This window comes from Hydra viridissima, unplaced genomic scaffold (genome assembly GCF_058129835.1).
Source record: "Hydra viridissima isolate aposymbiotic clone 2 unplaced genomic scaffold, HvirCarnegie_v1 scaffold_5, whole genome shotgun sequence".
Lineage (NCBI taxonomy): Eukaryota > Metazoa > Cnidaria > Hydrozoa > Anthoathecata > Hydridae > Hydra > Hydra viridissima.
In genome coordinates, this window is record NW_028324304.1 from 12,319,449 (window position 1) to 12,345,778 (window position 26,330).

At 27.2% G+C, this 26,330-nt stretch overlaps 3 protein-coding genes across 8 annotated transcripts; all 3 read right to left on the reverse strand.

Moving 5' to 3' along the window:
* Positions 1–345: 345 nt before the first annotated feature.
* On the reverse strand, positions 346–5,776 carry LOC145195759 (uncharacterized). Its single transcript, XM_090087010.1, has 6 exons — positions 5,468–5,776; positions 3,355–3,433; positions 3,068–3,168; positions 2,778–2,863; positions 2,427–2,494; positions 346–2,202 (listed from the first exon to the last, which is right to left on the reverse strand). Exons 1-6 carry the CDS (start codon positions 5,672–5,674, stop codon positions 2,132–2,134), a joined length of 612 nt encoding a protein of 203 aa, XP_089943136.1. The 5' UTR covers positions 5,675–5,776; the 3' UTR covers positions 346–2,131.
* Positions 5,777–6,333: 557 nt separating this feature from the next.
* On the reverse strand, positions 6,334–18,984 carry LOC145195760 (LETM1 domain-containing protein 1-like). Of its 6 annotated transcripts, none has more exons than XM_090087016.1 (9): positions 18,437–18,964; positions 16,677–16,774; positions 12,910–12,992; positions 12,413–12,587; positions 11,818–11,922; positions 10,662–10,820; positions 9,840–9,936; positions 9,479–9,535; positions 6,334–6,551 (listed from the first exon to the last, which is right to left on the reverse strand). In XM_090087016.1, the coding sequence occupies exons 3-9, from the start codon at positions 12,954–12,956 to the stop codon at positions 6,463–6,465; spliced, it is 729 nt and encodes a 242-aa protein (XP_089943142.1). In that variant the 5' UTR covers positions 12,957–12,992; positions 16,677–16,774; positions 18,437–18,964; the 3' UTR covers positions 6,334–6,462. The 6 variants fall into 6 exon arrangements, 5 of the variants coding, with proteins under 5 accessions (XP_089943142.1, XP_089943139.1, XP_089943137.1 ...); XM_090087013.1 differs by having other exon boundaries at positions 18,433–18,964; XM_090087011.1 differs by lacking the exon at positions 16,677–16,774 and having other exon boundaries at positions 18,433–18,984.
* An 863-nt stretch (positions 18,985–19,847) lies between these two features.
* On the reverse strand, positions 19,848–20,291 carry LOC149888742 (GTP cyclohydrolase 1 feedback regulatory protein-like). The gene is made up of 2 exons (XM_090087017.1): positions 20,125–20,291; positions 19,848–20,019 (listed from the first exon to the last, which is right to left on the reverse strand). Exons 1-2 carry the CDS (start codon positions 20,237–20,239, stop codon positions 19,877–19,879), a joined length of 258 nt encoding a protein of 85 aa, XP_089943143.1. The 5' UTR covers positions 20,240–20,291; the 3' UTR covers positions 19,848–19,876.
* Between the last annotated feature and the right edge of the window lie 6,039 nt (positions 20,292–26,330).

Below are 26,330 nucleotides of genomic sequence, written 5' to 3' on the forward strand. Positions count from 1 at the left end.
TATATATACATATACACACACACACACTTTCAACTGACAGAGTCCTGCAAAAGTATTATAATATTATTATACAGTAATTATTACAGTTATTCTTATTTCATTATAACAATTAATTTACAAGTTATGTGTCTTTTAAAGCAAAATATTTCAAGAAACTTAAACAACAATTTTGTTTAAAACTATTGTCTATTTGTATAGGGACTACTCTCAATTATTTACAATGCTATACAGAAAAACTTAGATAGCCTAGGCTAAGGAAATTAGATTAAAAATTAGCCTAACTTAGATAGCAAAAGTTTCAATTCCAGTTCTTGGATGGGGTTTTACAATTTAAAAAATAAGCAGTTTAAAATATAGTTTAAAAAGAAAAAAGAAATTTACAACATACACAAACATATAATATGCATATATTATTATAATCGCATAACATTATGTTATGTAACCATATGTTGTGATTATCAAGCTTTGAAAAGCATTTTGTACTTCAGAAAATAACTGTTCAAGAACAAACTTTAAAAAATGCTTATCAGGACCATGTTGCATTTAAACAATCAACATAACAAACCATGTCTAAAACAAACTTAAACAATATTAATCAACAACTGTGAACACAGTTGAATTTTTTCAAACACCGGTTCTGCAGAAGTTTGGGAATTGAAGCATGGACAAATGCAGCTACTAGATCTGCTACGCCCTAGGACATACAAATATTTGTTTCGATTTAAATCAGGATCAGTCCTCTGACCTTCTATAGTAACATGGATGATCTCAGGTATGATTTCATCAGAGAAGCTGATGCAACTGTGTCTGGAAGTGTAAGGAGGAGATGCAGTTTGATGCTGAGCTTACAGTACAACTCTAGAAACTGCTTACTGTTACTTTAGTTAGCATATCTTTTGGATTGGAAGAGACATGGTTGGGAAAGGTGTGGATTGCTGAACTTACTTCTAAAGCTAAGCCACCTGCTTTAATGTCTTGATCTGTTTTTTCAAGTATTCTGCACCTCTCTTGCAGTTTTTTCTCTGTAACTGTTTGTCTCATGTTTTCTATGGAGAAGAGAAAACTGTACACTCCATCTTCGCAAAACAGTTGTTGATATTTCTGAAGGCTGTTAACTAAAAAGAAAAAGATTTCTTTTCTGAATGTCTTGTCTGAACTGTGCAGTGTCTCTTCTTCTGCTGACTCAGAATAAAAATGGCCTTTGTAGCATTAAAAACTATGTCCTAGACGTCTTTTCTAGACCATCAGGTCACATCTTTGAACTGAGCTATTTTTTTAAAACTACATCAATGCCACTTTTTGACACAATACCCTCTTTTTACATTATTAAGCTCATTGTTAACACAAAAAGGTTGTAAGCTAATGAAGAAATAAAAAAATTAAGTTTTTATCTAAAGTAAATCTCAAAAAATGAACTAAATGAAATAAATGTAAGCTACTAAAAAAGCAGTCAGAGATACTTTCTAACACTAGCATGCTATGTTGTTGCTTTATCGAGATTAACAAGATAACGTTAGCTTTAATCAAGTTATGGTGCTACTATGCTAAAGTAGATAATTGAGACCAAAGTTTTTTTGATTTCTTCTTGCTTCCATTGTCTTTTAGAAAATTCTGAGTACACACACTCCATTCTACTTTGCTTTAATCACAAACTTTATACAACTTTACAATGGCAGCCAGTGCAGGCATGCACATTTTATTGATTAGCAGTATAAAGGGAACTTTCCATAACACAAGAATGCCAACCAGCCAACTGCATGACATGCTGGTCTGCTTGGAACCACATTAGAGAGGAGAGCAACTTCATGAGTATTACCCAGTCATTTTGATAGAATTATGTGCTTGATGGTCTAGAGCCCCTTTAGCTTGGGGCCTGGGCAAATATCCAGCTTGCCTATCGTATCTCGACAGCTCTCTCTATATATACATATATATTCTTTTAGTAGAAGTTAATTAAAAATTATCGCAAAATATTAACTTCTTTTGTTAAACTCACAGTAAAAATATAACAATTGCATGAAAATTGCTTTAAAAATAAGCATATTTCTTTATAAAATGATTTGAGGAATATTATAATTGTTTTTTTTTTTTGGTCTATTTTTATTTCTATAAATAATTTTTACTCCCATTTTTACTTTCCTCCAATAACGAAATGCTTTTCCTCATCTTCTGATTCATCATCTTCACCACTGCTTTTTTGTTCTATTTAAGAATAATACTAAGATTGTAATACTCAGAATTAAGCTTTCAAAATGTTAATGTTAATGGAAATAAAAATAAATCTGGTAAGAAAGTACATAAAAGTTACATATACTTTTATGTACTTTATAAAGGGAAGCAGCAATTTGAAGTTTCTCAACAAATATATTTTATTTAACCTTTTCTGGTCTCATTAAAAACTTTTTAAGGAACATCAATTTACTGACCATTATCATTTTTAATTGAAACAGACTTTAGCTTCTTTGAAAGTAATTTCTTCTGTTTTTTCTTCTGTCTAAAGTTATTATTAATATGGATAAATAAAATTTGATAAGTTCACATAAAAAAAAAAAAAAAGAATGATACGCCCATTTGAAAAAAAAAAATTTGTTGCCAGAATATAAATACTGAATAACTATCAGTTACAATTATAATAATAATAAAGTAAAAAAATAATTCAAAAGTTTTTTAAACTATTGCAAAATAAATCAATTGTTTTTCTGTTAAAAAGCTCAAAAAGTCATAAAAAAAAAAAAAATATGTAAAATATAAAAATTTTAAACATAAAAAGTTTTTACCTTTTTAATCTTTTCTTTTCTGTACTTTTATCAGCATTTATTTTGTTTTGTATTACTTTTTGTTGGAACTGTTCATCCAATTCATCCTATTAATTGTTAGCATTATGCAAAGTAAGTTTTTATTTACTTTGAAACTGAATACTCTACAATAATTTTAGCTATGTTTAACTATTGTGACTGCTTTCCAATTTTTTTTGTCTTAAAAATAAATTATTTTGTTTTGTTAAGATTTGTTGAGTACACTTATAAAAAGGTAACTGAGTAAATTTTAAAATTAAAATTTCAATTACTTTTAGTCCTTTTTTTTCAAGATACTCATTTCTTCGTGCTTCACGTCTTCGTATTCCACGATATACATGGAATTCCCCACTACCTGCCCCAGCACTGGATCCTATTTTTAGAAAAATTGATTCATAATAATAGCTAATGAATAATTTATATTATTTCTCCAAAAGATATAAAATTAAAAAAAAAAAAAAGAAAGAAAAATAAAAAAATAACCTAAAGTTAAAATGTTTGAAGGATAAACAATGGATTTTACTTAATCTGAAATTATGATTCTGAAAAAAAAAATTACCCATAACATGACGAACAAATTCAGCAGGTTCTCTTGGTTTCCATTCTTTTCTTGGTTCAGGTATGTAAGGTTCTTTTGTCTAAACCACATTTTCATAACTTAAAAGTTGATATTTATTCAAAGCTATAGTAAATGTTTGTAATCCAAAAAAAATTGAATTTTTTTTTTTGCTCTGAAAAATTTGACAACTGTTGTTAAGAAAATGATTATAATTAAATTTAGATTAATGAGTCAATTTTTTTTTTAAATGTTACAACTGAAAATTTTTCATAGTTATATACATTCGGAATTAAGAGCTACAAATAAAAAATAAATCTACATATTTTTATAATTTATCAATAATTCTTGCATACATGTTTAAAATTAAGAAGCAAGATTTGGATAAAAATTAGCAGTTTCTTTCTAAATCATATTCAGATAGGTCAGCTTTTGGAAATTTTTATAGGGCCCTCATTTATATATTCATTTTTGATTAAAAGAAGTAAAAACTGGGAGAGTAATATTTTGAAAAAAAAATCAACTATATTGATTATGGATAACTAAAATATACATGAAAAAAGTGAATTATGTACTCAATTCATATTGCTTAAGTGGTGTGAATTATGCCCATAATACATAATAATTGTTGAATCTAAAGGGTGTTTATTTTTGAGGTATAGAACTTTGAAATGGAATAAAACAAAGATGATTTTTTTAAATAGACATGAAATTGACTTTATTCGAAAGATAATCTTTTGACATTATAATTTAAATATGATTTCTGGCTTATGACAGACATGTCTGGCTCTGATGTAGTTTAGTTTGGAGGTCCAATTTTCAATGACTTTTTTCAGCATTTGTGGCTGTATATTGCCAATACCACGGCAAATGTTATCCTCCAAGTGGTCAATTGTTTCAGGCTTATTGGCATAGACTGTTGAAACCACAGCTCCTTGATTGCTGTCTTTTTGAAACCACAGCTCCTGTACATCATAGTTGTTCAATTGAGGAATGAAAAAGTCAATAATCATGGCTCTATAATGGTCACTATTGACTGTAACGTTCTGGCCAGCATCATTTTTGAAGAAGTACGGACCAATGATTCCACCAGTCATAAGAACACTAAAAGTCAGTTTTTCTTGATCTAATGGTGTCTCAATATACACTTGAGGATTATCTTCACTCCAAATATGGCAGTTTTATTTGTTGACATTTTTTTTGTTCAACCAAAAGTGAGCTTCATTGCTAAACAAAATTTGCTATGAAAATCGGGATCAATGACAATATCATTTTGGGCCCATTCACTAAATGTATGCTTTGCTAGGTAATCGTGTGGTTTCAATTTTTGCACAAGCTGAATTTGGTAAGCACGCAAACCAAAGTCTTTCTGCAAAATCTTACATAAAGTGGATGGACACATTAAATTGCTGTGCACAATGGCAGATAGACTGATTTGGATCTTCCTCTTTGCTCTACAGCATCAACTTCTTCTTTATGCACTGTACAAGGTCTCTGTGGATACTTATTATCATTTAGAGTAAATGTGGTGCAAAAACATTTCATGGTTAATCGAATGCTCTGATGGACAATTATGTTGACCATAAAATCGACGTAGTGCGCAATATGCACTTTGTACAGAACTATGATTTTCAAAATAAATTTGCACAATTTGGAAGTGTTGTTCAGATGTCAATCTATTCATGCTGAAATCCCAAATCAAACAAAACATAAATCACTTGACAGCTGTCAAAAAGTTTGCCAGTTAAAAAAGTGTTGCTAACTTACCTTTCTATACCTATAAAAAAAAAAACACCCTTTATTTCAATTTAAAACATTCAGAAAAATAGAAATCAAGTTTTTGTTTGGTATTTTTTAGGATAGTATCTCTAGCTATTATAATTTAGTACTCTTTTGATAAGAATTTTTTTTTTTTTACATCTACACTAAGATAGATAATTAGGTAAATATATATAAAATGTAAAGATAACATAGGTAGGTATGGAAGAAATACTTAAAATATGAGCTTCAGTATTTTTCTGTCCCAATGTATGACTACATAATTACAGAGATATATCAATAAAACAAAAAAACAAAAAACAAAAAAAATATGCAAAATGAAAAAATTTAAAACTACCGGGTCATTCATTAACTTTTCAATTTTTCGTTTCTGTATGTCAGTAGCTGTGTTGCACACCACAACTTCTTTTGCTTTTTTGTTTTTATTTTTTTCCAACTCAACTTTAATTTCATCAGGTTTTTTCCCTTCTTTTTTCAGTTTCTCAACTTTTTCTTTTATACGTTGCTCTTTCTTTAACTCGACTTCATTTAGTATTTCATTCATACTTTTTACCAGTTTAATGAATGCTTTACTTTTAACAGTTCCAATAAATACTTTGCTTATACCAGTTTCAAAATTAAAAAAAAAACCATTATGAATCAAGATTTATAAACACAACAACAAAATAATAAATTTAAAAAATAATAAATATATTTAATTATAAACTTTAAACAACTTAAAGAATTGACTTGATAATAAGTTAAATTAAAATTTAAGTTATTATCAAGTCAAAATAACCCTTATGAAATCGATGATAAATTTATAAGATTTATCATCAACTTGATAAAGGTATATAAAAAGTTAGAATAGTAAATAATTAGTATTCAATATTCAAACTAAATTTAGAAAGAAAAATAATTGTTAAAGCTTATAAATTTGGTAAATTCTTTCATGTTTAAAACTAAATTAATTTGTAAATATCTAGAAAATGTAAAAACTTTTATTTTCCTCTATAAAAATCAAGAAGAAAAAAAGTTCAAAGTTTTTAAGCTTAAAATGTCAGAACATTTTACATTTTTAATTTTTTGTAGAAAAAAAAAAACAATCTTTTTAATCAACAAAAACTGACAGTTTTTTTTTTTTTTAAAGCAATTATCTAGTTAACAATAATAAAATAAAAGGTAAGAAAAATAAAAATAATGAACTTTAAAAAAAAATTCTCATTCACAGCAGATTGATATCTCTTTAGTATGTTTTAAGTTTTAACTTTAAATAAAAAAAGATTCTACAATTTGACAAGATTCTATTGAGATTTTGTTATCCACCAAACAACTGCTTTCCAAAAAAATTCTCTAAACTTGTTTGAATTCTTTCTGTGCAGCAGCTTCAAAGTTTGCAGCTTTAAACACAGCACAATGAGCAAGAAATGTTGCCTGATCACCTGAAAATTTTTTAAAGTATTAACAAACATTAGAAATAAAACATTGAACATAAAAAAATCATAGATAATTAAGATTATAGTTAAATTAGTATGGTATCAACAAGTGTTGTTTGAGAATTTCTTAAATAGCAATGGAAAATATTTATACCAATCATTTTTATCAGTCTTAATATAAACTAAAATTAGTTATTAAGGTGATCATTAAGATGACTTAAAAACAATTTTTTGAAAAACTTTATTCCATTAATATTCAGAATTGTAATTTTTTTTTTATGTAAGCTAGTTTCTTTACTTTAACTTTTATAGGATAAGAACTATCCCAGGCAATCAGATCTTCCAAGATTTTGCTTCTGTGTTCATGATTTTTTTGGTCTAAGTAAACTTTAAGTCTCATCATCATCTTCTTCTTTAATCTTCTAGATTTTTTAACTCCAAACATTTCTTTGTCTCATTTTACAAACACAATTTATGGTTTGTAAGAGAAAGAATTACAAGTTCAATCAATGATCATAGCGTAATAACTTTTGCAGCATTTTTAGAGAGATAGCTAATATGCTGAAGTTGGTATGCTAAAGTTGGTATATCCAGTTAGATCACAAGCTAAAATTAAATGATTTCATCAGCATAACTTGAGCATACTTCTTTGTTCTCTGTTTGGTTGGAGTCAGAGATTTCTATTTCTAGAGCACTGTTATACTCTGTTACTATTATGTTCTGTTTTTATTTTGGTTTAATACTGCAATTGTTTTTTTTCTGATACTCTCATCATTTTGGTCAAATCTACAAATTCGATTAAATGAGATGAGAGCTATAGAACAAGTTATCAGTCATAACTTTGAAAATCCTATGGATCTTTTAAAAAAGCATAAATGGATATTGCTGCATCATAACAGCACAGTATGTATGCAATTTATCACCTATTATTACTAGGAGTATTTATTTTTCTGAACTATAAAGTTATTTGTTTTCCATATTATACCATAATTTACAGAACAAAAGAATTTCAGGGAGACAAACATTACATGTTTACTTAAGACTCAGTCAGAACTATATCTAGTTCAATTTGTCTTAGTTTGGTAGTAGTCTTTCAACTAAGTAGCTCTCCACTTAAAATGGAGTTTAAAATGATCCAATTTAAAATGGGTTATCTTTGATCTCTGGCATAATTTCATATAACTCAATATATTTTTGTTGCAAAACAATGAATCATAATTGAAATTTTACAGGTAGCAAAAGTTTTTTAATCTTAATTATAATGATGCCATCATTTTGTCTGAACTGAACAAATAGAGTGAAAAATGCTGAAAGATATTTCATTCTTCTATTTTCATAAATGTAAAAAAAAGCCTGATATCAATATTTTACTTAAGTATTACTTAAAATATATACACACAAATATATAAACATTTAGATTATAAATTTTAATTAATTTAGAAGTAATTGAGATTATTAACATACATTTTCCTTTTTTTTTTTTCATATAAATTTTATGATTGGCATCCAGGTCTGTTTAAAAAAATGTGATGTTTATCTACTTCTTAATTCAGAAAATATTTCAGAGAACAAAACTGCCTTTTAATTAAATCAATTCTAACAAGGTTCAAAGGTTGTTATTAAAATAGTGTCTAGTACCAAAATTAACAGACACTTAGATCCTTCTTTTGTCTATGAAGGTAAAACTTTTTTCAGTTATCAGGTTGTTTTTAAGTGTCATAATACTGACCAGGGCTGAAGAGCTGGAGTTGTAGAATTTGAGACTTTTTGAGGGCTTCTTAAGCCCGAGTCAGTAAAATTGTATAGAAAAGGTAAATGATGATGATGACGATGATGATGATGATGATGATGATGATGATGATGATGATGATGATGATGATGATGATGATGATGATGATGATGAAATTTAAAAAAATTTCTTTTTAAGTAATATATGTGCTGCACATAGCAATCAATCATTTTGGAACGCTTTATTTAACAATATATACCTTAAATTCTTACATAAGGAGGAATCAGATTTAAAGTCAGGGTTTGATAATCATAAAAGGGTGAAGTCAGAGTTGGAACTTTAGCTGTCTTCACAGTACTGGTCCTGATCTTAACTAGAAAAGTTTTTTCTGAAAGTTTTGAGGTTGCTTGTACTTATCATTTTAATCAGGATTGCATTTGTGGTTAGAACTGTCCTAGTGTACAACAATTTCAAACTGCCTGCTGAAATAAAATCAAAGAATTCTATTTTTCAGTTTTTGCTTGATTTACGTGAAGAACATGCACATAATTTAGAAAAAAAGACATTGTTAGATGTTGTTACATGTTTGGCTCTTTGTTATTACAAGAATTTTTTATTTAAAAAAATTTTTTAAACACAAATTTTAAAGCAAAGCAAAAAAAATTGCACATAATCATCATTGATATATTATGATAATACTTTTATCAATACATTTTTTTGTAATTAAATACTCAAAACTTTTATTTGTATTATGGGTTTTATTTTTAAAATTATAAAAAAATCTTTAACATGTTCTGTTCTCCTCATTTTTTCCTCAATTATTTCATTTTTGTAATTAATAGTTTAGTTTTTCATTCTTATTGAAATATCTTAAAGTTAATCTATAAAAAAAATGAAATATCAAAAGATTAAGTTAAAAAAAAAAGATACTAGAAGCAGAAAAGGTCCCACATCACAGGATGGCTTTTCATCTTAATTTTTTTTTTACAGATTTTATCTTATTTAAAAAATCTCATTTCTTACATCTAACAAGATAATATATGTTTTGGTCAAAAATTTCATGAAAAGAAATAAAAAACCAACTGCAGTTATTTAAAATTACTGATAAAACAGGGAAAGAGTTTAAACTTGCACATTATTAAGTGTTTTTATCTCAAAAAAAACTTAAATATTTTTTATAAAAAAAGAATAATAAAAAACATACCAAGGCCAGCAGCATTTCTATCTAAAAGTTCTTTCATAATTCTCTTAGACTTTATCTCTGAATAACAAAACATTCAAAGTATGTAAAATAAAAAGTAATAAACAATAAAGCATAACAAAGTTGAAGAAATAAATATTCAAAGTTTAACACTTTTCCATTTAAAAGGCCTAATGATAGTATTTTTATAGACAAGATTAACAAAAATATTCATTACACAAAGGGGTTTTATAAAAAAGCAAAACAGTAACATCTCTTACATTAAACGATAAAATTAAAAAATAAAAATTCTTAGCATAAAAAAGGATTATGATGGCATCTGTTACAAAATACCAGATAATATTTCTAAGTGTAAAAAACTTACTTTCAACTTTTGATGAAAGCTGGACCCATTCTGTAATCCAGTGGCGCTTAGCATCAATGCATAGAGAAAATTCATCAAGACCTCTAACATGTACAGCCTGTGATATCAATATGAACAAAACAACTAAAGCTTGGTGACATTTTTGTTTTAACATTATGTGTATCAACATTTTCATAGCTTCCATAAACCTTTTTTTTTTTTTTACATACAGCAGTTCATTTTGAATTCCTGAAACTTTCACAAAAGATTAATGATATAAAATATAATACTACTTTTTCCCAAAAAAAAAACCACTTCTAATTTTTAATTTATTTCAAAAAATATTTGTAAAGAATAAAAAACAGAAAATAATAGACTTTTGTTGTAAAACAATTGATAATCAAGCAGTCAACAAAAATATCTTTGCAAGTAAATTAGCATGACAAATAAAAAAGCAAAGTAATTCATCATCCTCCAGGTCAATCACTAAATCTGATGTTCGTTTTTGGACAAAGTATAACATTTAATATTATAACCTTTTGTGAAAGTTTTTTTCAAATTGAGCAAAGAGAAAAAAAAAGTAAAACAAAAAAATGATCAAAAAAGCATCATTTTTTGACTATTGCACATATATGTAAGTGGATTGTGCACATATATGTAAGTGGATTGTGCATAAACAATTGTACATAAATATTTGTACAAAAACAACTTTTAAAGGAAGAATGACATATGAATAACTTAAACATATACTTTTTTTACAGTTGAAAACCAGATTAAGGGCAAGCCACATAATTGCAATTAAACAGACAACAATTATCATTGCAAAGTTTAATTGATACTTACATGCTCAATACAACTTGGTGTAAGCATATCAACACCATCACGAAGTATCAATATATCATCTTCATGCAAGTGAGAAATCCGCTTTCTGAGAGAACTAACAAGATACCACCGCGGCAGAAACCAGCCAGTGGGTATTAACCAACATCGACACAACTTTATCTAACAGATTAAACTTTTGTTTAACAAAATACTTTTGACAATTAATTATCAAAAAGAGTTGTAAGAATTGAAAACATTACAACTATGTTTTTTTGTAAAAACAGCTAATAAAACTTATTTTAGTATTGTTTGTTGTATTGTTTTTTTGAATAGCATAAAACATTTTTGTCAAATTTGTTCAATTGTAATTGTGGGGCATGTGACAGTTGTGGAGCTTTTGACAATCATGGAAAATGTGACAGTTGTGGTCTCATGAACCATGTTATTCATTATAAACATTTGATTAAGAAGAGATTTTATGAAGCATTAGTTAGTTAACATTATTGTAGCTATTTAGTTCACCTATTGTAGCTATTTAGTTCACATTTCAACAAAAATATTTAAAACCAGATGAAAATAAATATATTGGATAATTCATATGAGATGAAGACAACCATTTTCATCTTTTTTGATTACATTTGAATTACAAAATAAACTTTAAGCTCAGTCTAATTCTTTAAAGCTCTGCGAGCTCAGAAGAAATATTTTCTGATACTACTTTAATCTAAAACAAGCTACAGATTCATTTGAACAATTTTAGTTAATCTTTTAAAGTTTCAGATTGTTTTGCTTTATGATTCTAAAGTAGTAAGTAAAATGATGATTAAAAAATATACTGTATATATGGTTGTATGGTACTATTCAATATTTAAAATGTAAATTAAAATATCATTTAAAAGTAATAAAACTTAAAAAAGAGAAAAAAAACTGAATTCTTTGAATTAAATGAATAAAACGAAGTTTCAAAAAGAAAAGTCACTTTAAAGCTGGAGTAAATAACTAAATGACTAAAACTTCTGAATCCAGGAATACATAACACATTGCAGAATCAATACTATTGCTGCTAATGCTAAAAATACTACTATTACTAATATTAAAACTAGTATAATAATAATAATAAAACTATTAATAATAGTAAAAAAAAAGTAATAACAACTGAGTTTTCATAAAGTCATACCAGGTGATATCGTGTCATTTTATTTAATGAAAACTCCTCATGCTGGGAAAAAATGTCACGGAACTGTAGCAGTTCATTATTCTCTGGATGCTTACCATCTAAGACCTAAATACAAAGGGTTCATCAAAAGACAAAAGTAATAAATGCTAATTTGCTGACCTTGAATGCTGTAAAATAATGGTTATCTTCTAATATAACCATAGTAACCTTCAGGAAAATTCAATTAAGAAAGGGTAAAGTATTAAAATTGTTTTCTATACTTTTTTAAAAAAAGCATTTTAAAATTATATCTTAGAATATTTAACTTTGAATCTGTTATGCAGATTCAAGATTAAATTTTCCAAGATATAATTTTAAAATGCTTTTTTTAAAAAAGTATATAAAATTTAAAAGGGTTGCTGTTTTAATCATATTTAAAATTAAAAAAACTGCTTTAATTTCAATGAATTAACTTTGTAAAATACTTCAAGCTCTTCTTGAATAAGTGAAAACAAAATTAAGCAATCATTATTTCTTTTTTCCTGAATATACAATCGAAATATATCAATATTGTAGAATATTTATAAAGGTATCAATTGGCAAAATGTAACCTTACTTTCAGGCAAAATTGAAGAAGTTGCTTATTTTTAATTTCTTTACTAATAATACCAACTTCTTTGATAAGTGGTATGTAATATTGACTTCTTTTTTCATATTCTTCAAGTATAAACTCTTTCTTTTGATCTGGGTGCCAGAACTGTTGTGATAAAAATTGCTTTGGATAAAAGTATCTAAAAGTAAAAAGATAATAAACATATAAAAAACAGTTATTTATGGGTTTGGTCACACCAGAGCTATTACTGTCAACTTAAGATAAAAATTATTAACATTGAAACAGCAGAATTTTTTAATAGAATCCTCAGATCAGGAACAATAAGTAAGTATCTAAAAGATCATCAAGATATTTACATCTTGATATCAAACCAGAAAACTGTTAAAAAGAACAGTTAAGTAATATAAACATGGCTTGAAAATCCAAATTCTACAAATCCTATGAAAATTCAAATGACTAAATTTTTTAGCAATCAAAACCATATAAAAAATCTAACTTACGCAATAATAGGTGCTGCATAACCCAAGAATGGAACCATAAAAAGCATAGCAACTGGAAACGTCTTTGCAACATCCCTTCTTGTCTATAAAAGAAAATAGAAATATAATCAAATTACAAATAAAATAATATTGTTTAAGGTACAAAAGCAAAGTTGGGACAGAAAAAAATCATAATCTAAAAAGCTTCTATTTTCTTGATTGAAAAATTGTTTAAGTTATTTCTAGCTGTCCCTTCTTTGTGACAATGCAACTTAACATTAACCTCTTTGTGTTTCTTTCTCTTCAACAATATAGTTACTAGAAATACTATAGAATATTATCTCATAGTAATCTATTTATTAGCAACAGTATATTTTCAAATCATGTTTGGAAAAACATTTTTCAGAAAGAGATGACTTCAACATGGAAACAGTAATAAAAATAGATAATTGTGTTAAAAATAGATAATCTAGCAATTAGCTACTCACAACACATTAGTTGTTGAAGATTTCAAGGACCTTAAGCAACTTGAAATTGCAGCATAAAAAAACTGGTACAGATGAATAAGTTGCTCATATTATATAAAAGTTTTTGTGATTTACTAACAAGTTGAGAATGCTTAGGCAGTTTTTTTTTTTTCAATTCAGCATTAATAAAACTTTTTCAAACACTAGTCATGATAGCTGATTGTGTTGTATCAAGTATTCAGTAACTACTTGATCCTCCACTTCTTAGGTCAATTAGCTCATATCACATCAGAAAAGTAATGATTATTTATTTGCTTAATGATTTGAGGATTGAAGCCTCAAAGTCACCAGTAAGACTTTGTAAGACTTTAGAAGCATTAAAAAGTGTTCTGCACAGCAAACAACTTAATTGCATAGATCTAATCTGCTTCCCACAAGAAATGCATGAATTCATTCAGAAACAGAAAATAGACCTTCATTAATCATCACAGCATAAATTGAAATATATACACAAGCTGATTACCAAGATCTGATGATTTTTTGTTATTTATGTTACTTGCCAGTTACAGGTAACTTGTGTAGGTGACAGGATGACTTTTAAGCTTGTTCTCTTTAAAGCACAAACATCCAAGTGAACATAAACACCTTTTTATTGTACCTAGCACACAGTTGAAGTGAATGCAACATGGAAAACTTTTACTTTATATTTGGTAATTTGTATTTTTTTGTAGATACTTGATCATAGTATCCTAAAATACAAATCAGCCAATCAATTGATATAAAATAATGCTGAACATAGTTTCAAGGGACATTTATGACATGGTTTTATGCAGTGATATTTTCATTAACATGAAGTAAAATTAGAAGTAAAAATAATTGATTTTGTTTATGTGAATAAAAATTTAAAATTAGGATCTGAAGAACGAAAACTGAAATAGAATTGAATATAAGCATCAAAAAACGAAAATAGGAATAGAATTAGGAATTATTACCGAACGAAAATTATTGAATATCTATTCAATGCGTTCAATCTTTTGTTGTAAAATAAAATAAACATCTAAAGATTCTTAAGAGTTGCAAATCAATCAATAACAGAATAATGAGTTTATCAAGGTTGTTGGCTGGTGGGAAGCGTGACAGTCCTGTATAGAAATTCTTCGTTTACGATGAAAAAACTGACAAATCCACGTGTCTAGTACAGGACATAATGAGAGCGCGTGTGATGCATCTCTTGCCGGAAAAAATTCCAGTAACTTGGTAGCGCACATTCAGAGAATACATAAAGACATGTTACACGGTTGAAAAGAAAAATCCAAATGCAAAAAAAATATTTTTGAAACACAAAATTGACAACATCAATTCTACATCTTCCTGAAATAGTGGAAAGACAAAACCTCAGACAATAAGAGAGTGCTTTGAACACTGAATCACCGCATGGCCAACTGATTCAAGTGAATATCAAGTGTGTCAGGGTAGCGTGATTGAAATGATTGTTAATACCAGCTATCCAATGGTATTGTTAGATCAGCCGTCATTTCGAAAGATGATAAAAACGCTTGACCCAAAATTTAAATTGCCAGGTAATAATTAACACAACTAAATTTTTAAATTATTGTTTTAAATTCCTTTAATGCTAAACAATTTTTAAATAAAAATTTAAAAAATTAATTATAGTATCATTAATGTAACACTATAGTAACTAACAACACAAACTGATGTGCATTAAATTTTAACTGATTTAAATTTTATATTGCAGGGTCTGCAACACTGAACAAGCGGATAAACGAGCGTTTTCTTCTACAATCTGCACAACTGAAAGACTTGATGAATTGTACACTCAAAGTAACAATTTGTCTTGATGGTTGGACGAAGAAGGGTCTCACAGCATCGTTCCTTGGAATATCTGCTTGTTCCTATGACATCACCATTGATAAAACACAACTTGCTTTCCTAAATTTGATGGAACTCCAACATCCCCACACGGGTGAGATGCTTGCCAAATGCTTAAAGAAATGTCTTGACCAATGGGGTATTAAAGAATATCAAGTTACCTTGATTGTTTCAGACAACGGGTCTAATATGGTTAAAACCACCAGGCTCTTAAAGAAAGTGCATGCAGCTAAGAAATCTGACACTTCAAGACTACACTTTAATTTTTTCAAAAAAATGTGCCGTTAGGACTACTAATTGCTATAAAATTTGATAGAAGTATAGTATGAACTAATTTAATAACTGAAATAAGAGCTAAAATGATTAAAATCATAAGAACTGAACTGAAATTAATTTCATCAGAACTGATTCAAAAGAAGTAAAATTAAAATTAGAAATTAAATCAATGCTACAAAAACTAAGTAAAAATGGAAATTATATTTAGAACTTAAATATCATTGGTTTTGTGCAAAAGGCTCCACTTTCTTTGATCAGCTCTTATGTTCAAAATATTGAAAACTGATTAATAAAGAATAAGCTTTTTTTTATCTACAAAAGTTTATAAAAAGTTTTTGTTGCACTGAAAGCTCATATTGGTTTTAAATACAGAAAGACCAAATTCCCAATTATCAGGATTCCAAACTGTCAGATTTCATTACAGAAAACCTTTTTTTTTTCTCTATTGGATAATAACAATGATTTCGTACCTTTACTTGCAGATGAATGGTCCAAATCTGAGAGATTCAGACCACTCTGTGTAATGTCAGTGCTATAAATTTTCTGAGCAATGCCAGAATAAACAAACATTATCAAAATACCTTAGAATTGAACACACACCCTACAGTAAAAACTGCTAAGTGAAAGAAATGACCCAGATGTATGTGATGGCCAGTAAATCCAATTAAATATTGGTCACTAGATGTATGAAATTAAAAAATAGAAGTTATGTAACAAGAAATTTAAAAAAAAAAGTTTTTTGTGAAATATCTTGAATTTGAAAAATTTTGATCATTTCCTAATAAGGAAACTTTTAAAATTATTTAACAAGACAAGATATAAATTAAGTTAGAGTTTTAGAAGAAAAATAAAGAATTTAGATTACAATTATATCTTTTTAAGTTTAACTTATATTTTTTTCTAACCATTATATTTTTCTAACCATTCTATTTGGAATTAAGCCTTCTCAGACCAAAACTGTGATGTTTCTTTTTTAAAATCACAAAAACATGCATAAAACATATTGAGCCAATTAAATATTGGAACTATTTAATATTTTTTTTGTCAGTTTTCTATAAACTGTTAAGTTTTCCAGATAAAAGAGTTCCTGCAGACTTAATACTTCAATCACTTTACTTTCGTCTTTAATTTAGTAATTTAGCAATCTTTAAATACCTGTCAGGCAATCGTTAAAATGAAGCATCATAACTTGCTTTTCCTCTTTGGAACTTTTACACAAGGGGCAGGGATGGGTTGGAGGAGCTGATTGTATACTAAAATAAATATCAATAAGTCAAAAACATAAAAAAATTTCCAAGTTTAATGTTGACATCATTTTGAACTCAAGTTTTCTCTGTAACTTGTAATATTTTATGTCATCTTTTATCAAGTGGACTGGACTGGAAGTTGACTGGAAGGGCATTGAGGGCAGTGACTGGACCAGAAGATTGAGGGCAGTAAAGCTTTAGGTTTTTCTAAATTGCAAGCCTTCAGAATCGATAGAGTATGTGCAAACTACTTTACAAATGTAACAACTATGAATGCTTTGACTTGTGGTAAGGATGGGAATCTCTACCAGAAACTAAAGAACTTTTGACATTTTAAGCAATATCAGGAAAATAAGCAAAGTTATTGATTTAGACTAATAATTTAAAGTGATAAAATATATTTTAGATTTACGGCCCCCTCCTCTTTTGTTCGTTCTTCCACTAAAGGAAACATTTACGCCTTCATATTTTACGATTGTTAAAATTTTCTAAAAAAACAAAAAGACACAATAAGTCTTCCAGACTCAATAAAAATTTTTTTGGTAAATGTTAAAGGTATTAAGGTATAGGTTTTTATTCATTTTGCAATAAGCTTTTCAAGTCCACTTCATGCACAATATTTCATTAAAAAGGTTTTTTTTTCATTTGATAATTTGAATTCTTAAATTTTACAAATCTAGACACAAATATGGATTTACCAGTGTATAACATACATCTAACACATTTTTTTTCAATTAGCATTCTTTTCTCTAAGGAGTTAGCTCAAGAAAAAAAATATATAAATTTTCATGTAATGTAAATGTGTTTTAAATAATAATGAAAACTCAATTCTAACCATTTTAAATTAAGTGTATTTCATTTATTGGAATATCTTTTGCTATTTGAGGTTTAAATACTGAAAACTGATTTAATCTAAAAAAATTCAGTTTTAAGTATTTAGTACAAAAATGTAATGGTGGCTGCCCATATATACATAACCAACCTTAACAATTTTTCACTGCTTAGTTATTTGACTAAAAGAATAAATTGACTAACCTACAAGAGTGTTTGTTTTAAAAAAATTGAGGTAGTTTTGTATACTCTTATGTCTATTGTATTCATAAGGATTGAAATTATTATAAATGGTGCATAACATTACTAACAGTTATTATGAAAAGTGTAAGTGTAACTTGTAAGTGCTCTTGTTAAGAAAGAGTATTCTGAAAAAATAAACAAAAAACTTAAAAGAATATTAAATTATTAACAGGTCAGCCAACAGCAGAATTTTTACAACAGCAGAATTGCTTTTGAATTCATTTAAGCAAATAAACTTTGACTCAAAATGAAGTTTTAATCATTGATTATCTATCAATTATTACATATTTTTGTGATAAAATAAAAAACATTTTTAACATTTTAAATAAAAGTTAACCTTAAAAAAACAGTTTTGCTTAATAACCAAATAAGCATGTGTTTTATTACTTATAAATCATAAATTGAAAATTTATTACTTGTTATTTAAGAATAAAAGTTATATATAAATAAGAATAATAAAATACATAAATAAGAAAATAAATTAAAACAATAAGAATGATAAAATATAAAAGAACAACAAAATATATAAACAAAAATAATTTAAATATATAAATAAAAATAGTAAAATATAGATAAGAAAAATTACTTACTTGCCTCATGTGTAAGAGATCATCTCGGGAAATTGCAGATAAATTTTCTTGATACTTGTATAGACCAAGTTTGCGTCTTGTTTGTAATGCTAATTTAACATCTATCAATAAAGCTTTGCAGCCAAGCCCAAAAGACTTCAAAATATTTGTAAACTTATGATATCTAGAAATTTTTTTACTAACAATGTCTTTATTTTCACTGTCATTATTTTTACTATCATCATTTTTTTTATTACAGTCTTTTTCATTGTCTTGAGCTTCTTTTTTAATTAAATTAGCGTGATGTGTTTGCAAACACCTCTTTAAATTCAATTTTATAGCTAAATAGGATTCAGCAAATTTAAAATGATGCACATTGGAAGTTAGTTGATGAGTAAAAGAGTTGATATTACCAGTCTGTAATACATTTTTTCTGTAAGTAAACTTGGAGCGATTCCGAAAATAAACACGACTGATAAAGGAACAGGAAGCCATTTTTGTTACATTCTAATAAACTTTCTTTAGTAAATAATATAAATCTTACTAATCTGCTATAAGAAAGCAAATTAAAAATTTTAAACAATTTCTTAAACTGTATTAAGGTTTATTTAAAGTTGTGTAAAAAGTAAGAAAAATTTTGTATTAATATTGACCACAAAACCTATAACAATTTTACCATCAATAAAACTTTTAAATAAAACAAGAAAACATAAAACAAGAAAACATAAAACCAAATCATTAGCACATTTATAAACATAAGAATTAAAAGCAAAATGCACTTTAATTAAAAAATAAATTTTTTTGTATGAAAAAAAAATTCATCTCATAGAGAAAAAAAAGAACCATAGATGTCTAAAACCTTCAAAGATATAACAAAAAACATAGATATTATAATGAACAAAGTTTTTGAAACAGAGAATTTTTCATCGAAACAAGAAAAGTTTAGCTTTTAAATAAGTAGTTCAAAATTTTTAGGTTTATCTCAAAGCAAACTTCTGCTATCAATTAAAAATCAGTTGGAAAGTTCACATATTTGTATATCACCTTGTTCCTTCACTTGAACATAGTGAGCGTAGACCTTATGCATTGCTGTAGGCAGTTTTTTTTTAATTTAAAGAAAGACTTTGTTTATGTTAAATATGTTCAATAAGAGGATGAAGAAAATGTAGGATTAAGAAAATGTAGGATTTTAAAAAAAAGGTCAGCAATTTTATACAGCCATTCACATGCAACCAAGATGAAAAAATTTTCAAATTTAGTATCACTTAGCATTTAAAAATAATTCTAACTGATGGCCTGTGCAGTCAAAAGTATATAAAGAAAAATATCTTATAGTAAATATTAGAAGTAAAATATTTAAGAAATTTTTTCTCAGAGGTAACATGAAATTTATAAAAATACCAAAAAGAATTATTAATTACTAGAAACCCAGGATATCAATCAGGATATCAATCAGAATATTTATTTAAATTTCCTTGTGTAAAGTCCAAATTAATGTTTGGCCACAGCCACTGGAAGAAATTACTTTATATCCAATTGCTTCTAACCTATTTAATATAATTCTTGGTGAATGTGGGGATCGATACTCAATAAAATTTTGACCAACATCTAAAGAAGAGTTTCATAAAATTAAAAAAAAAGAAAGGCTAATCATTTATCATCATTTCATTACATTGTTATGATTGCTATCAGAATAAAAAAAGTATAAATTACCTTGAAACTTAACAGCATCTAAATAGGACATTACATTCACATCGCTTTCTTCATCCCCACAAAATGTTGGACCATGTTCAGTTCTTATTTGAACACTTATGAGTATATAAGGCATTTTTATTATAACTACTATTTAGCAATCAATTTCTTAAAATTATTTAAATTACAAGAAACCATTTGTTAAATAACTTGAAGCCTCATTAAATGACTGAAGTGTGATCAAAATTTTACATACAGATTAAAGGAATTTTCTAATTATTACATTTTTTTAATAAAATATCATAACCTAATACTATATTACAAGACTTAACTTTTTAAAAGATTTTAAACTTTCACTGAAATATTCAAATAAATATTACTTTGATTGAGTGCAAATCTAGAGCGTATTTATTAAAAACTGTAAATCCCATTAGAACAAACTCCATCAAAACTAATTTCTCAATATCATTTATGTAGTCCTACAGTTTGAAAATTTACTTATGAAACATTTATTATGAGTACGCTGAGTTTATCAATTTAACTAAAGAGCAGCAAAGTATATGTAACTTATACTAAAGTTTATTTTTGCTTTTTTTTTATTTTGAAACAAAAATTGAGTGATATTTTAGGTTATTAAGAAATTACTTAACAAAAAAAATAAATAACCAATGAATGTTGCAAGTCAAAACTATGTTGAAACGTGTAAACAACTATTTTTTTAAAGTATATATAGTGTTATATATTAGTGTATATGTTTTTTAAGTATATATAGTGTTATATATTAGTGTATATGTTTTTTAAGTATATATAGTGTTATATATTAGTGTATATGCTTTTATGTAATACAAATACATCATTTGAATTAAATAAATATCAAACAATTTTAAAAATCTTCATAGCATTTAAAATATTTAAATTAGGCTCAATTAGATTATCTAAATAAAAAATGCCAGGTCAATTTTTTAGTAGGACTCAAGAGTAAATAAACAATTACATAACGTTAATACTTCTGACTGGTGAACAAATGCACCTGATCATGAGTAATTAAAATTCTTTTTTTACTTATATATTATATATTTTTTACATATATATTATTCAACTTTTTTTTTTATCATCATATTTTACCTTTCTTATTGTTTTTTACAAAATTGAATAAACAACTGAACATATGATGTACACACTACATTCTAGATTTTGTCATTGAAAATACTTTGCTGGTTTTGGTCCTATTTTTTCTCTCCATGTTTCCCTGTTACTAATTTATAGTTATATAATGAAGTAAAGATTTTTTTAAACTAATTTTTAATAATTGACAAAACTTTTTAACGTTTGTAACAAAATTCAAAAGTCCACAGATTTGACTTTTTGAGTTAATTTATATCAGTAAATTGTTTGCTTTATTATTCATTAATATTACTGATATAACTTTGATAAAGTTATATCAGTAATATTAATGAATAATAAAACAAATAATTTTCAAACTTTACACAATTAAGTAAATAATGATGGTGTATATTTTTTAAACTTTTTGTTCTCTTAACTTTTTATTCTTTTAAATTTTTTAAACTTTTATATAACTTTTTACAAATTTCTTTGCATGGTTCCAAAATTTTATATATATATATATATATATATATATATATATATATATATATATATATATATATATATATATATATATATATATATATATATATATATATATATATATATATATATATATATATATATATATATATATATATATATACGATTATTAAGAAAGAGATAAAAGGCGTAATTATATATATAATTACGCCTTTTATCTCTTTCTTAATAGTCCACTGGGCTATTAAGAAAATATATTTATTTATTATGGAATGGGTGATGGACCCCCATTCAGTCTTTAAACTATCTTTACAGTAAGGTCCGATTTTTAGTTTTGTGATGCGAATTAAGTTTTAAGGAAGTTTAAAGTTTAAGCTCCCAACTTATCCAAGATAACTGAATTATTAAGCTGAAGAAGTATCAGATGCGGATTAACCATTTGTGGGGCCTGAAGCTAAGTGAATTTTTGGGCCTCAAAAGCTTATTACCAAAATATAAGTAAAACGTAATGAAACACAAATAAGCTTTGGAAAAACTATAAATTCATTTTAATTCATAAAAATAACAATAAACACATTAAAATTTAAATTTTTTGTTTACGGCATTTTTTATTTGCAAATTCTCTTAATACTTCATCATAAGATTTTGTTAAGTCATTTTCAATTGACAAAATTGAAAGATAATTAAGTCTGATTTCCGGCATTGTGGTGCGATATTTATTTTTAATAAATGTTAATTTTGAAAATGCTCTTTCGGCCTCACAACTGGTTATTGGTAAAGTTAGAAATATCTTTAATGAGGGATATAAGTTTGGAAAAACATCTATCAAATTTCTCTCGTATATTAATTTAAGCATACTGGAACATTTTGTTTGTTTTTCTTTATTTGTAATTTGAAGATATTCCCTATATTGTGTACATTCATTTATTAGTCCAGCATCTATGTCATTATTGTAGAATGAAATGACATAATTAATGCTTTCCATGTCTATATGAGAATGATCTTTTTTTCCTATATTCAAAAGAAATTTATATTTCTTATTTATTTCTTTGTATACTCTTCCTCTTTTCGATAATTCGTTTGCTAAAGAATCAAAAAGGACATTGTACACCTCCTCTACCCGAAACTTGTCCTTGCCATTAAAAATGTGTCTTTCGCCGCTTGTTTAAATCATTATCATTTCCTGTAATTTCTTTACTCAAATATTTAGCTTTTTTTTCGAACTCGTTCATTTTTTCTTCTGAATTTTTTCGCATTTCTTTTACAAATAATTCTAATTAGAAAATTAATTCATAGCCTTCAAAAACATCGAGCCCGGGGGTTTGTAAAATTTGGCTGACTTTATTAAAACGTTCAAGAACCTAAAAATATATATATTACAAACATGTAACTAAATATTAAAAAAGGCTTTCTTTCTAAGAAAGCATTTTTTGTATTTCTTTATAATCTATGTTCTCTTCGGGGATATTTTCTTGCTTAGATATTTTATTTAACTATTAAAAAAATTTATTATTTCAAAATATAAATGTAAACATTTAAATACTTGGGTAACTAAATATTAAAAGGCTTTCTTTATCTAAGAAAAGTCTTTTTTTATCCATTTCCATAACAAACCAAACCAATCAAAATCTCTCTTCGGTGATATTTTCGCGCTTATAGAAATCTATAATTTTAATAACTCTCTAAAACTCTCCGTGTCAAATCGCACAAAGGGAATAAAAAATCTAGTACAATCAGAAAATAAATTAAAAAAATTTTTTTTTTCTTATTTTCAATTTCTTTAATTTTTTAAAAATTTTTTAGAATTATATTTGATATAAAATTGGCAGTGTTCGGGGCCCCTGAAGCTTCAGCTTCGTTAGCGTACTGGTGGATCCTCGCCTGAGAAGTATTATTATTTTAAAGTCAGAATTAATTAGAGCATCCCGCCATCGGAAATTGCGTAAATGCGTAAATTCCGATGAGAGAAATAGTTTATAAAGGTCACTCCGATGTGATGCGATGGTGAGGAATGGTATCACATCGGAGGTGCGATGTAGTCCGAGGCCGATGGGGAGAATTTCACGCACTCTCCGTTATATTTCGAGATTAACGCATTATCGTACGATATTTTCGCGTAATTTCACAATAAATCGTATTTAAAGTGCAAACTCGTAATATTGTGGTATTTTCGATGTATTTATCTATAATTACGAAGTTTTCGCAAAATTACAGCAAAATTTTGCAAGCCACCACAAACCATCGGAAAATATCGGAAAATATTGGAAAATAAAAAGATTAAATCACATCGTAGTGACCTTAATAAACTATTTCTCACATCGGAATTTACGCATTTACACTATTTTCGATGGAGGGATGCTCTAGAATTAATTCAAAGTTTTATTTTCCAAAGTAACCGTTTTCCAGAGTGACTATTTAAAATTTTACGGGAAAGTTTTGCTAAGCTAAAACTCGCTGGAGGAGTGTCTACTTCGAAAAATAATTCACGTCAGGATTTTGCACTTGTTGGGGATTGTCAACGTGACAAACGATCGCCAACTTGACGTAATGGGTACAAATCTGTTACCATTAAAATAAAACCCCAGAGTTTCATAGCATCATCTAAAATTAAAAAAAGAAATTTAAAATAACTGCTGAAGTATTGGAATTTATTTTTTCAAGGCAAATTTGTAGCAAGTATTTAAAAGTCGATTTTTAATGCTGAATTAAGATGTCGGTTAAAGTAGCAGGAGTTTTAATAAAAATGTGAAAACTTGTTGTTTTCACCTTTTTTAGAGGAAATTGAGAAACAAAATTCAACCTTTTTTTAGATCATAAAGTGTTGATGCTGAATTCAAATATGTAGTTAGTGCTTCGTCCTCGCCGTTTTTTTTTAACACGTTGCACTGAGTCAAAAAAGGTGGGAAAATGGCAAACGATCATCAAATATAAACATTTGATACATTAATATTAGCTTTTTTCGGGTCAGAAAATTTAAATTTGTTATTAGAAATAAGCTTTACGGGTACCTAAACGCGTATTATGCGCGTGTCAGTGTCATTTACGCGTGCAGATAATTTAAATTAGAAATTAGCCCAGCAAACATCGAGTCAAAAAAAGAGGTCTTTTAGAGGTATAAAAAACGTCTAATACGTCTAAAAGACATATTTAAGGCGTCTTTTTTAGACTAAATGTTTGTTGGGAGGATTCCTCGATCCCAAACACCTTATAAAAAAATACCACATTTTTAAAAATAAGTTTTACGTGTAGCTAAGGCGTGTACTCGACACCTGAATGCTTGTTAGAGTCTTTTATGCGCACAAAGTTTTATTTTAAATTAAAGAAAATTTTGGTTTCCTTAAACCAAAACGCGCTTTAATTTGCTAATCAAAAAAAAAATTGGATTGGATTTAAAAAAAAATAATACCGTATTATCTTGCCTTACTTTTCCATAACTAAAACAAACAAAAAAAAATTATTAATAGTAAAAACAGCTTTATTTTGTTATTACGTCATAAACAAAGATGGAACTTCAGGGGAAGTGGTTTGAAACTTATGTTAGTTATTACGGGATTACTTCTGATAAAAAGGTGTTGGTACTAGTTCATCATAACATTCATTCTAGATATCTTGACTGTCACATACCAAGAATACCTTTCTAGTATAAGAGCAGTAGTTTCATAGCAATTCTAATCAAATCTCTAAGAGTTCAACTCATAACTGGAACATACTGATATAAGCATTGTCCTCAATCCGATAATAACACCGACCATTACTCCTGTTATATCAATAAACACCTCAGGATTTTTATATGCCGTTATGCCAGTGTTCTTATCATTTGGCAAAGCAACTGTAAGGCTTAGCTCCTCTTTAAACCACTGTTAAATATTCTTCTTTCTACTTTTTACTGACACTATTTTAGAAGAGGATTTGGCAAAGTATGTTTTAATATCCATCTCGCATCCCAAATGTAAAATATACTTAAAAGATATAAGCCAGCAATGCAGAGTAGAAATCCCCAAAGATAAAGCTTTTTCATTGACTGTTTTAGATCTAATCAATATTGGATTATTAAATTCACTAAGTTTAACTCCACAAACATCACATAATTTTGGAGGATAGAGTGTAAATAAGAGCATTCACCACTTTACTATCAAAAATTGTTAAAACTAGTTTAAGCATAAAAGTGATAATTGTATCAGGTTTGCCCTCTGCTACTTTTAACTTTACTTTAAACTTTAAGCTTTAAGATGTTCATCTTTATTTCTGATCAACTCTTTTGTTTCCTCTTGATATTGGAGTTATCAACAATAATATGTACTAGAGAGTTTCTTATTTAACCATATTGTTTCCTTCATAATGGTTACTTTAAGTGGGACAATAGCTGTCTAATTTGGGCCTCGCCAATAGTTGTGACAATAGTATATTTCGGTTTATACGCACTTTGACTGGAGGCACCATCAAAACCCCCTTTCACCTCAAACATTCCCCCACTCTCAGGGATTATTCTCATAAAGTCTTGGCATTCTGTAAAAGTTAGTATCCTTGTCAGAGTATGATTAAGCATACTCTGTAGAGGACTTGAAGCAGATATTTCTGTCACAACTATACCTTTGTTTCATTTTCAATTTCATGAAATAAAGGATAAATATCTGCATTCT

Excerpts from the sequence above, each read along its gene's own strand:
- LOC145195759 (XM_090087010.1), bottom strand. The coding sequence starts at position 5,674 with ATGAATGAAATACTAAATGAAGTCGAGTTAAAGAAAGAGCAACGTATA. Across the intron at positions 2,495-2,777 it reads GAAAAGAAAAGATTAAAAAG|ACAGAAGAAAAAACAGAAGA; the intron begins GTAAAAACTTTT and ends TAATAACTTTAG. Across the intron at positions 2,203-2,426 it reads TTCAATTAAAAATGATAATG|AACAAAAAAGCAGTGGTGAA; the intron begins GTCAGTAAATTG and ends ATTCTTAAATAG.
- LOC145195760 (XM_090087011.1), bottom strand. The coding sequence starts at position 18,906 with ATGGCTTCCTGTTCCTTTATCAGTCGTGTTTATTTTCGGAATCGCTCC. Across the intron at positions 9,937-10,661 it reads CACCAAGTTGTATTGAGCAT|GCTGTACATGTTAGAGGTCT; the intron begins GTAAGTATCAAT and ends TTGATATCACAG. Across the intron at positions 6,552-9,478 it reads TAGAAATGCTGCTGGCCTTG|GTGATCAGGCAACATTTCTT; the intron begins GTATGTTTTTTA and ends AAAAATTTTCAG.
- LOC149888742 (XM_090087017.1), bottom strand. The coding sequence starts at position 20,239 with ATGCCTTATATACTCATAAGTGTTCAAATAAGAACTGAACATGGTCCA. Across the intron at positions 20,020-20,124 it reads AGATGCTGTTAAGTTTCAAG|ATGTTGGTCAAAATTTTATT; the intron begins GTAATTTATACT and ends ACTCTTCTTTAG.